Genomic DNA, 12,870 nt, shown 5'->3' with positions numbered 1-12,870 from the left:
TAAAATGGCTCATATTTTTTAAAGTGGTGAAAAAAATAGAAAAATAGCAAAAATTAGTGGAAAATTAAATAATAAGGACATTTTATGGCAGTGACAACCCTGGTTAAATACAATTTTTTGCTGTGGAGTATGTACATAGCTATTGCCCTCCTAAATGATTCATTTGCTAAGCATAAATTCATGAGTATTGAAGGAAATAAAATAAAACTACATAATTATACCGATAAAGCACTTAGATCTGAAGTGACGGATAAACACAGCATAACTCTTTTTATTGTATTTTTTGTAGTTATTGCCCTTTACTTAATGATTGTGCAGAACATAATTATTACATTTTGTAATTTTTTGGTAAAAATCATAACTTGAAACTTTTAAATGAATTCAAATGAAATGTCATACATTCATTAAGGGCTTTGATGTTATTACACCGCTGTTTTATTGGGAAAAACAAACCTTTGCTCAAATTGTATTTGGGTTTTTATTGGGCAAGGTATTCATTTTTGTTCCAAACTGTGACTTAAAGATGATAATCAGTTTCTTAATTTCATTTTTTTTGGTTTGCTAAATAAAATCTTGTAATGCATATGTGTTTTTTATTTTAATCATATAAATCACTTTGTTGAGTGCATTATTAACAGTCTGCGAAATAAGGCAGATGCGTGATGGTTGAAGAATCTGATATTCAGTTCAGGACAATACAAATAAAGCAAAAGCTGTTATTGTTTTATTTGTCATCAGTGTTGTGCTTCTTAAAAGATTTGCTGAATAAGTAATCAAATTATGCCAAATCTATATAAATTGCCCTAAATGATGGTTTTGCAGAAATATACTGAAAACAAGAGATTGCCATGCATATGACGTTATGATGTGCATAATCTCCATATTGCCATCTATCCAGGTTTTAAGTTTCATGAAACAAGAGGGCCTGAAAGGCCCAAAGTCGCTCACCTGAGATTCAAAGGAACTGACCTGTTCTGTGCAGCCAAAGATGTCATTAGAACAAAATGTTCTTACCAACTTTCATGACTAGTGAACACCCTGGCAGCCACATTTTTCAACAGACCAGAACCATTTTCATACACATCCAAGATACCATTTAAACAAATATACTGACAAAGTTTCATGAAGATTCATAAGTCCATATAAGGAAAAATGCCCCGCCCACTGGTGGCCATGTTTTTCAATCAACTGGAACCATTTTCGAACTTGTCCAAAATATCATTGGGACAAATCTTCTGACAAAGTTTCATTATGATCGTACAATAAATACGGCTTCTAGAGTTTTAACAAGGCTTAACTATAGCTATATAAGGAAAAATGCCACGCCCCCTTGGCGGCCATGTTTTTCCACCAACCGGAACCATTTATGAACTCATCCAAGATATCATTGGGACAAATCATCTGACCAAGTTTCATGATGATCAGACAATAAATGTGGCCTCTAGAGTGTTAACAAGGTTAAAAGCATGATATATAGCCATATTAGGAAAAATGCCACGCCCCCTGGTGGCCATGTTATTTAAGCAACCAAAACCATTTTCGAACTCATCCAAGATATCATTAGGACAAATCTTCTGACCAAGTTTCATGAAGATCGAAAAATAAATGTGGCCTCTTAGAGTGTTAACAAGGTTTTACTATAGCCATGTAAGGAAAAATGCCCAGCCCCCAGGCGGCCATGTTTTTCAACCAACCGGCATCATTTTTTACCTTGTCCAAGATATTATTGGGATGAATCTTCTGACAAAGTTTCATGAAGATCGGACCATAAATGTGGCCTCTAGAGTGTTAACAAGATTTTACTATAGCCATTTAAGGAAAAATGCTCTGCCCCTTGGCAGCCATGTTTTTCAAGCAAACCTAACCATTTTCGAACTCATCCAAGATATCATTGAGACAAATCTTCTGACCAAATTTCATGAAGATTGGACAATAAATGTGGCCTCTAGAAAGTTCACAAGGTTTTACTATAGCCATAAATAGCCATATAAGGAAAAATGCCCTGCCCCATGGCAGCCATGTTTTTCAAGCAAACATAACCATTTTCTAACTCATCCAAGATATCATACAGACCAATCTTCTGACCAAATTTCATGAAGATATGACAATGAATGTGGCCTCTAGAGTGTTAACAAGGTTTTACTATAGCCATATAATGAAAATTGCCCTGCCCCCTGGCGGTCATGTTTTTTCACCAATCTGGACCATTTCCGAACTCATCCGAGATATCAATGAAACCAATGTTTTGACCAAGATTCATGATGATTGGGAAAAAAATTGTGACTTCTAGAGTGTTCACAAGGTTTCTCTATAGCCATATAAGGAATACTGCCCCGCCCCCTGGTGGCCATGTTTTTCAACGGACCGGAACCATTTATGAACTCAACCAATATATCATTTAGACAAACATTTTGACAAAGTTACATGAAGATTGGGCATCAAATGTGACTTCTACAGTGTTCACAATGTTTTTCTTTATTTTACCTAGTGACCTAGTTTTTGACTCAGCATGACTCAGTCGAGGTATCAATGGGACAAATGTTCTGTCAAATTTCATTAAGATCAGACAATAAATGTGGTCTCTAGAGTGTTCACAAGGCAAATGTTGACGAGGCACGACGGACAAAAGGCGATCACAAAAGCTCACCATGAGCACAACGTGCTCAGATGAGCTAAAAATATGAAGAACTTTTAAAGTTATCGCAGGATCCAGAAAAGTGTGACAGACAGACAGACTGACAGACTGACTGACAGACAGAGCGCAAACCGTAAGTCCCCTCCGGTTTCACCGGTAGGGGACAATAATACTTGCAAAGTTATACCCAAGTGTGATGGTTGAGATAGTATTGCATATGAAAGCATATATCATAGAAAAATGTGGAAAGGACTATTGCAACCTGCTATATTTACTGCTAACTACTATTGACCTGTGATTTGACATGACTGACACATTTCATTTCTGGAGTGGCAGGTATGGACAAAGAGAGTCTGGTCTCATTAACGGCAGCTTGTGAGTCTATGCCTAGCTTCCGTCTCTGGCTTACAACTGAACCCCTGCTGATATAGACAGGATTTCAATTAATCAGGTGAAATGAGCAGTATTATAAATGCTGTTGAACTCCCATGTCTCCTGAACATATCTTGCGTTTTTTTAGATTACACAATGTATGATGAAGAAACAGGTATAAATATCCCCCGACATTCATGTCATAATATTGGCAAGTGATAATAATCATGCTTTAGAAAAATTAGTTAGGGGTAAAACTAAAGCTGTTATACAAAATTGAAAAAAGCAATTGCATATGCACACATTAATAAAATAAGGAAAAAAGGATACAAGTGTAAATGTTGTACACAGTAATTTCAAACTCCTTGTTATATCTAAGTATATTTCTCAGTAACAGTCACTTTGAAATATCAAGGTTCAAAACATATAGGAGTACAGCAATAGATTCAGTATTGCTTGCTCTATACTTCAGTATACCGCTCTATACTTCAGTAAACCCCTGTCTACTTCAATAAACCCCTCTCTACTCCAGTATACCCCCCTCTTTACTTCAGTATAACTCCCTTTCTACTTCATTGAACCTCCTTCTGTACTTCATGAAACCTCCATCTGTACTTCAGTAAACCCCTCTCTACTTCAGTATACCCCATCTCTACTTCAGTACCCTCCTCTTTACAAACTCCTTGTTATATCTAGGTATATTTCACAGTAACAGCCACTTTGAAATATCAAGGTTCAAAACATATAGGAGTACAGCAATAGATTCAGTATTCCATACTTCAGTATACCACTCTCCACTTCAGTAAATCCGTGTCTACTTCAGTAAACCCCTCTCTACTCCAGTATACCCACTTCTTTACTTCAGTACACCCCATCTATACTTCAGTATACCTCCCTTTTTACTTCAGTAAAACCCTCTCTACTTCAGTATACCCCATCTCTACTTCAGTATACCCTCCTCTTTACATCAGTACAACCCATCTCTACTTCAGTATACCTCCCTCTCTACTTCAGAATACCCCCTCTCTACTGCAGTATACCCCCCACTCTACTTCAGTATACCCCCTCTCTACTTCAGTATACCCCCTCTCTACTTCAGTATAACCCTTTCCTACTTCAGTATACCCCCCTCTACTTCAATATAACCCCTTTCTACTTCAGTATACCTGCCTCTCTACTTCAGTACACCCTCTTTACTTCAGTATACTCCATCTCTACTTCAGTATATCCCCACTCTACTTCAGTATACACCCTCTTTACTTCAGTACACCCCCTCTTTACTTCAGTATCCTCCCTCTCTCAGACCTGTTTACCCTACAGATTGCTTCTCAGTAGTTTGGAGGGCATTTCTCAGTAGTTTTGGGCTGTTGTCAGTAGTTTTAAAATTTTTCAATCATTTAGAGCATTAAAACAGCATGACTGGGTCACATATCAGTTGAACAGTACAAAAAGCATTTGATGAATTTACTTTCTATTAATGTTATCTGTTAATGACGTTATACTTTTTTTATATAGTGGATGTGCACACTACCCTTCTAAACAACAATATAACAAAAGGTTTAACCTGTGTTTAGTTTTATAGTCCCAGGGTTGTCAGAGGATCGCTCTATCTCAATAATAGTAATAATCTTTTATAATTGTTGAAGAACTGTCTCAAATGATAAGTTGATGAGATCAAATTGACCATTCCTCTATATGTATCAGCTTTCTCTGATTGGAAACAAGTTCAAACCATTACCACTACATACATTTTGACACCATTTTTTGAGAGGCATTAAGATATCAAATTAGTTGGTAGCAAAAAAGACTAGGTACGACATGCACTTAGATGATAGAGATCAAAGCTGTAGTTGGTTTCATATAGCTTATTAACAATTGTAAAAAGAGCTGTACCTCATGAAATGAACTGTATGCATGCTTTTTAAACTATAACCTACTTTGAGCGATTTTTGAATCGGGAAATATAACTTTCAGTGTTTCATTCAAGGTCTTTGCCGTTGATAGAGACAAGTTGTTCTGCGCAATGAACTCGCACATAATAACCTCCGCATTGGTGGTTTTCAAGTCCTTCATGAAGCTAGATCCTCGCATCATAGTGGAAATGTCTTTATTTGAAGATTTGATCTTCTTCCAATTAATGTGGCTCTGCAAGTCAATGTGTCTCTTGCAGTCATTTTTGCCTCCATGACTCATGAGCACACAAAAAGTCAATGTTACATGTTGAACAGTGAACGTTCGCTTTTCCTTTTAAGGACGGCCCTAGGCATGGCCAATATTCTCTATAACTTTCTTTGTACTTTTGAGAGTTTGTTTTAGCAACATATTTATTTGGAGTGTCAATATCGGCGTCTGATTCTGTACCGCGCCGTTTGGAAGAACTCGCCATGTTTAAAATGCCAACATCCAGGTCACTGACATTTTGCATTGTCCCCGGGAGGCTTGAAATTTAACGTTTTTTACTACGCAAGCGTCAAAATGATTATGATTGATAAATTACTTGCAATGACCGAAAATAAGCGAAAGTACGATAAAAAACCGAAAATTGACCATTTTGATCGATGGATCTGTAGCTTTTAAGTACAAATAGCATACCCCCACTCTACTTCTGTCATACCCCCCTCTTTACTTCAGTATATGCCCTCTCTACTTCAGTTTACCCCCGTCTAATTCAGTATACCCCCTCTTTTTCTTCAATATACCCCCCTGTTCACTTCAGTATATACCTCTGTCTACTTTAGTTAACCCCCTGTCTGCATCAGTATATCTCCCTCTTTTCTTCAGTACACCCCCTTTTCACTTCAGTAAATCCCTCTCCTCACTTCTTCAGTCTACCCCCTGTCTATTTCAGAATACCCCATCTCTTCACTATACCTCATGTATACTTCAGTTTAACCCCCCCTTCTTTTCTTCAGTATACCCCCCTCTTCTTCAGTATACACCCTCTCTTCTTCAGTATACCCCCCCTTTCTACTTCAGTATACCCCCTCTCTTCTTCAGTATACCCCCCTGTTCACTTCAGTATACCCCCTCTCTTCTTCAGTTTACCCCCCTGTCTACTTCAGTATACCCCCTCTCTTCTTCAGTATACCCCCATGTCTACTTCAGTATACCTGCCTATCTACTTCAGTATACGCCCTGTCTACTTCAGTATACCCCCACTCTTCTTCAGTATACCCCCTGTTTGCTTTAGTATACCCCTCTCTACTTCAGTATACCCCCCCTCTCTTCTTCAGTATACCCCCACTGTCTACTTCAGTATGTCCCCCCCCCCTCTCTACATCAGTATACACCCCTGTCTTCTTCAGTAAACCCCCCCTCTCTTCATCAGTCAACGCCCCGTCTACTTCAGTATACCCCCCTGTCTACTTCAGTATACCCCCTCTCTTCTTCAGTATACAGTCCAACCCCTCTTAAGCAGCCAGTCAAGGGAAACAGCCAAATTGGCTGCTTAAGAGGGGTGGCCTCTTAAGAGGGGGTTGGGTCATAGGGGGTCTGGAGTTGATGAGTGCATGGCCAACTGTTCAATTTTGTGTATAAACAAAATGGTAACAAGGGCTGTTTGTAAAACATGCATGCCCCCCATATGGGCTGTCCGTTGTAGTGGCAGCCATTGTGTGAATACGTTTTTTGTCACTGTGACCTTGACCTTTGACCTAGTGACCTGAAAATCAATAGGGGTCATCTGTGAGTCACGATCAATGTACCTATGAAGTGTCATGATCCTAGGCAAAAGCATTCTCGAGTTATCATCCGAAAATCATTTTACTATTTCGGGTCACCGTGACCTTGACCTTTGACCTTGTGACCTCAAAATCAATAGGGGTCATCTGCGAGTCATGATCAATCTACCTGTGAAGTTTCATGATCCTAGGCATATGCGTTCTTGAGTTATCATCCGAAAACCATTTTACTATTTCGGGTCACCGTGACCTTGACCTTTGACCTAGTGACCTCAAAATCAATAGGGGTCATCTGCGAGTCATGATCAATCTACCCATGAAGTTTCATGATCCTAGGCATATGCATTGTTGAGTTATCATCCTGAAACCATTTTACTATTTCGGGTCACCGTGACCTTGACCTTTGACCTAGTGACCTCAAAATCAATAGGGGTCATCTGCGAGTCATGATCAATCTACCCATGAAGTTTCATGATCCTAGGCGTATGCGTTCTTGAATTATCATTCAAAAACCATTTTACTATTTCGGGTCACCGTGACCTTGACCTTTGACCTAGTGACCTTAAAATCATTAGGGGTCATCTGCGAGTCATGATCAATGTACCTATGAAGTTTCATGATCCTAGGCCCAAGCGTTCTTGAGTTATCGTCTGACAACCACCTGGTGGACGGACCGACCGACAGACCGACCGACATGAGCAAAGCAATATACCCCCTCTTCTTCGAAGGGGGGCATAAATATGTGTACATGTACTAAACAATGTATAGACTTAAAATATTTTTTTTTCTTCCTTTCTAAAATCAGCTATAAAACAACATTTTCATTTAAAAAAATATTCTATTCATCTTTCTAATCATCATCAATATCATCATCATCAGAATCAAGTCAATGAAAAAGAATCATTCCCATGATTCATTGTTTACACAATGCGCGTTGTATGGCCCCAATGCACTTAAGATGGGAACAGTTGTGAATCAGTTATGCGTGAATAACTCCCGTGTCACTATAAATCGATAATTTAATCAGTTTATTGCAGTTTTATGGCTTTGAATACCTACCGCACGAATTGGTCCCGACAGTGATCTCCTTCACGATAAAATCGTGGCCAGTTACTTAAGAGACTGATAATAGCAACCGGGTGTAATCCTCCTGGTAATCGTGCTTTTCATGCATAATATTATAAAAACATTTTTTCGCCGCGTAAAGGGTTTTATCAAAATTAATATTGAAATCATTGTAAATATAAAACAAATATAAATGTTTTGTTTTATTCCCAAGTGATTTGTAATCCGAAACACACTCCCGATTGTTTAATGTTAACGAGACGTTTACAAATTCTAGCATCGTGTATTTCCTTTGTCCCGACAAAAGCGCGCAAAAATTATGCACCAATGTACAATGTCACGCCATACCCATGGTTCAAAAGCATGCGTGTATTGATTTTTGGATGAACACTTTGTAGCACAGAGAACATGTAGATCAGTTGATTTCGGTTAAAAGTTTTGTTGTTCTTCTTAACTTTTAATTAGCCTATAATTGTCATAAATGTGTGCTTGAAATAGTATGAGCTACAAATAATAAATTATAAATTAAGAATCTCCTTTCCAGTAATAATAGGTGATATTCGTATGTGCGGAAACAAAAAGATCAAACGGTTGCATATTGTTTTTAACCTGATAACCCGATAATCCGCTGCTAATTAATTGCAATTTGCAAACTGGCTGTCAAAATGTTTATCACACATCACGCTTCAGTACTACAGAGCCTAAACCGCAGACTGGAAGTATGTATCGATTTTTTCGCCGTTGCGTCTGTGTAATTTTGCCAATGTACATGACTGACTTACTTGCGCGTGACCACTCATATGGGGGGAATTTAACATTTGGGATGCAAAATTGCTGGCCGCTGGCCGGAGAAACGGGGTTACCGCTTAAAAGGGGTGCATTATCTAGTGTTTATCGACGGTTGCAGCACAGATCGGCCGCCTTCACGGGGTGACCGGCGATGAGGGGTGACCGGAAGTAGGGGTTGTACTGTACCCCCCTTGTCTACTTCAGTATAACTGCCTCTCTACTTCAGTATACGCCCTGTCTACTTCAGTATAACCCCTCTCTTCTTCAGTATACCCCCCTTTTCACTTAAGTATACCCCCTCTCTCCTTCAGTATACCCCCCCCCCCCCTCTCTTCTTCAGTATACCCCCCCTGTCTACTTCAGTATACCCCACCCCTCTCCCTCTCTTTTTCAGTCTACCCCCTCTCTACTTTATTGCTTTGGCGAGGGAGGATAATTTTAAACAAGTAAAACGACTTGATCAAGCACATGATCATTATTACCATATTTTCATATAGGCACATAAGTTTACAACTAGACACATATGTATCAACAGTGAGCATAGAATACATTATTCCATATTAGCAAACTTATGGCCCTAATATAGAAATACTTTAGGAAAACTCACCTGCCCTGAAGCTGGGTGTCTGTATTGGCAACAAATGGGTCGGCCTGGGACAAAGTCTGTGAAGGCAGCCTGGAAACGTCCTGGTCTTCAACAAAAGTTTACTTAGAAAAATCATTTTCAAACTCGTACTGTTTCTTGGCTTCAATTCATCTTAAATTGGCTGATCTCAAGTAATGAACATGTAAATATTTGGCTGTAGAGACGACTTTTGAAGATTTAATTATTAAAATATTTTCTTTACTATGGTGACCTACATATGCAATGGCCAGAAACAATTTGAACAACTTTGAAAGAGGGTCACCTTATTAGGTAATTCTGATGAAGTTTCGTTAAAATCTCCAATGGTTTTAAGGAGAAGTCATTTAAAGAAAAAGTTACCCCACTTCAAGGGCGCACTAATGGACAACAGACAACATGGTATCGTAAAAGCTTCCGATTAGAACTATGTGCTCAAGTTAGTTAAAAATCAAATCATAGTCTATTTTACAAAGGGCTTTCACCAAATAAATATTGTATTACAATGTTATTTGTATTATTTTATTATGATATTAAGTAATGATAAATAATCAACAAGATTCTTGGGCCAATTAACATTTATTTCACCATCTGTGATGTGGCAGCTTTAGTTTATATATAACATCCAACCTTGTGAATACTCCGGGTTGCAATGTTTCTCTGTGGAACAGTAAAGAACTGCGTAGCCTATTGCAGCATCCTGGATGAAGTGTTTTCCATTCCTGAAATGATTTACATTTTTTCTAAGCAAGCATTTTCTTTCATTTGACAAACATTTTCAGCACCCTTCACAGCTACATACCAGTATGTATTATTATATATTTAATTTAAACTTCAGCTAAGTTAATTGCATAACAAGAAGGCCCAAAGTCGCTCACCTGAGATTCAAAGGAACTGACCTCTTCTGTGCAGCCCAAGATGTCATTAGAACAAATGTTCTAACCAACTTTCATGAATAGTGAACACCCTGGCGGCAACGTTTTTCAACAGACTGGATACATTTTCGTACACATCCAAAATATCATTAAAACAAATATTCTGACAAAGTTTAATGAAGATGAGACAAAAAAATGTGACTTAAAGTGTTAACATGTTTATACAATAGCCATATAAGGAAAAATGCCCCACCCCTGGTGGTCATGTTTTTCAACCAGCTGGAACAATTTTTCAACCCGTCCAAGATATCATTGGGACATTTCTTGTGACCAAGTTTCATGAAGATCAGACAATAAATGTGGCCTCTAGAGTGTTAACAAGGTTTTTACTATAGTCATAAAGCCATAAAAGGAAAAATGCACAGCCCACTGGTGCCCATGTTTTTTAACCAACTATAACTATTTTTCAACTCATCTAAGATATCATTGGGACAAATCTTCCGACAAAGTTTCATGATGGTCGGACAATAAATGTGGCATCTAGAGTGTTAACAAGGTTTTACTATAGCTATATAAGGAAGAATGCCCCATCCCCTGGTGTACATGTTTTTCAACAAACCCAAACCATTCTCAAACTCATCAAAGATATAATTGGGATGAATCTTCTGACCAAGTTTCATGAAGATCAGACAATAAATGTGGCCTCTAGAGTTTTACTAAAGCAATATATAGCCATATTAAGAAAAATGCCCCGCCCCCTGGTGGCCATGTTTATAAAGCAACCGGAACCATTTTCTAACTTTTCCAAGATATCATTGAGGCAAATCTTCTGACCAAGTTTCATGATGATCAGAAAATAAATGTGGCCTCTAGAGTGTTAACAAGGTTTTACTATAGCCATTTAAGGAAAAATGCCCCGCCCCCTGGTGGCCATGTTTGAGACCAACAGGCATCATTTCCGAACTCGTCCAAGATATTATTGGGATGAATCTTCTGACCAAGTTTCAAGAAGATCGGACAATAAATGCGGCCTCTAAAGTGTTAACAAGGTTTTACTATAGCCATATATAGCCATATAAGGAAAAATGCCCGCAAATTGGCAGCCATGTTTTTAAAGCAAAACGTAACCATTTTCACACTCATCCAAGATAACATTGAGACAAATCTTCTGACCGAATTTCATGAAGATTGGACAATAAATGTCTAGAGTGTAAACAAGGTTTTACTATAGCCATATTAGGAAAAATGCCCCGCCTCCTGGCGGCCATGTTTTTCAACCAACTGGCATCATTTTCGAACTCATCCAAGATATTAATGTGAAGAATCTTCTGACCAAGTTTCATAAAGATCTGACAATTAATGTGGCCTTTAGAGTGTTAACAAGGTTTTACTATAGCCATAAATAGTCATATAAGGAAAAATGCCCCGACCCTTGGCAGCCATGTTTTACTAGCAAACGTAACCATTTTCGAACTCATCCAAGATATCATTGAGAACAATCTTCTGATCAAATTTCATGAAGATTGGACAATAAATGTGGCCTCTAGACTGTTAACAAGGCAAATGTTGACGCCGCACAACGGACGATGGACAAAAGGCGATCACAAAAGCTCACCATGAGCGCATTGTGCTCAGGTGAGCTAAAAAGCCTTGGCTAATAGAGACTCCAAGAAGAACCTGTTTTTTTCAAAAATCTTAAAAACACCCCCCATTGGGATTTGAAACAAAACATCCTCCATTATATTATATTACAGTTGCAGTGCAGAAGTGATTAATGTATAGATTGGGATTATGAAATGGTTCCAAGTTTTTAAACAGCAAAAGGAAAGCAACTTTGTATATGCATATTTTAATTCAAATAAGTTCCACATTATATGCATATATTATTCCCAATTTCCCAAAATTATCAGGCAAGATGGTCTTAACACTTTGGGCTTAAAAGTCCTGCTTCATGATGATTATATATTGGAAGTTTTCATTTTATTTCTTGAGATATGTATAAGTAGTTTGGTCCACAAACTTATGCCAGTATATTAGGACAAACTGACCAACTGACCAATTCACTACCGTTTACACAATTGAATTCAAGTCGAGTTTAGCCTTTTTGGTGAATGTACTTTCATTATTGGGCAATATTTAATGTTCAGGATATACAAAAGGGATTTTGGGAATCAATATTTTAGGGCTCTTACACAACTAGCAGTATAATCCAACATTAGTATTTATTCATGATATACCTTGTAATTTTTATGAATAAATGTGATTAAATGAGGCCTTCTTCTGACCTTTTTGGGATGGTGTACCTTGCTACAAATGGCAATGTGTGTTCTGGGAAAGGTCAAATATTCTGACCCATTAGAAGAGTTTAAACTGCACCTTTCTAGCAAGGTGTGAACTGTCTGCACCCAGTCTCCCTGGCCCTGAGTCAAGCTGGCGTCACTGCTGTTCATGACGACTGTCTGAGGGCCCAGTATCACATGCTGGTCTCCCTTGCCCTCCATTAACAACGGCACTCCACCCGCTAGCTCTATGGCCAGTCTCATCTTGTTGAACTGAAATCAAAGCACAGAGATGCTATACTTTATTTTTATGGACAATGACCTTATGTTCATAAGCTCTAAGAAACAGAAAATCTGAACATGACTGTAACCAGCGAAAGCCCACAAGTTACGGAACATAATTGTCTGCATCCAATAGACAAAAATAGTGGAACAGGGCCTACCATAATGACTCTAAGTTTTGGGGCACTTAGAAATATTCTTTTAAAATTTTGTTCGAAAAATTAGATACACAAAATAAACCAATTTTACCTAATTCCAAAAATTAAAAGAC

At 38.2% G+C, this 12,870-nt stretch overlaps 1 protein-coding gene across 6 annotated transcripts in view; it reads right to left on the bottom strand.

The window, feature by feature from the left end:
• LOC127843978 (nibrin-like) overlaps positions 1–12,870 on the bottom strand; it is a 76,430-nt gene that overhangs the window by 14,505 nt on the left and 49,055 nt on the right. For 4 of the 6 annotated variants that reach the window (XM_052373914.1, XM_052373916.1, XM_052373915.1 and 1 more), the window contains 4 exons: positions 12,415–12,590; positions 9,794–9,885; positions 9,149–9,233; positions 2,928–3,057 (listed from right to left, as the gene is read on the bottom strand). In XM_052373914.1, coding sequence (XP_052229874.1) covers positions 2,928–3,057; positions 9,149–9,233; positions 9,794–9,885; positions 12,415–12,590 — 483 coding nt within the window. The remainder of the gene's footprint in view (positions 1–2,927; positions 3,058–9,148; positions 9,234–9,793; positions 9,886–12,414; positions 12,591–12,870) is intronic. The other 2 variants (XM_052373917.1, XM_052373919.1) reach the window with 2 other exon arrangements.

This window comes from Dreissena polymorpha, chromosome 9 (assembly GCF_020536995.1).
Source record: "Dreissena polymorpha isolate Duluth1 chromosome 9, UMN_Dpol_1.0, whole genome shotgun sequence".
NCBI lineage: Eukaryota > Metazoa > Mollusca > Bivalvia > Myida > Dreissenidae > Dreissena > Dreissena polymorpha.
The sequence above is the reverse complement of the archived record's forward strand: the minus strand, read 5'-3'. Positions and strand labels throughout refer to the sequence as shown.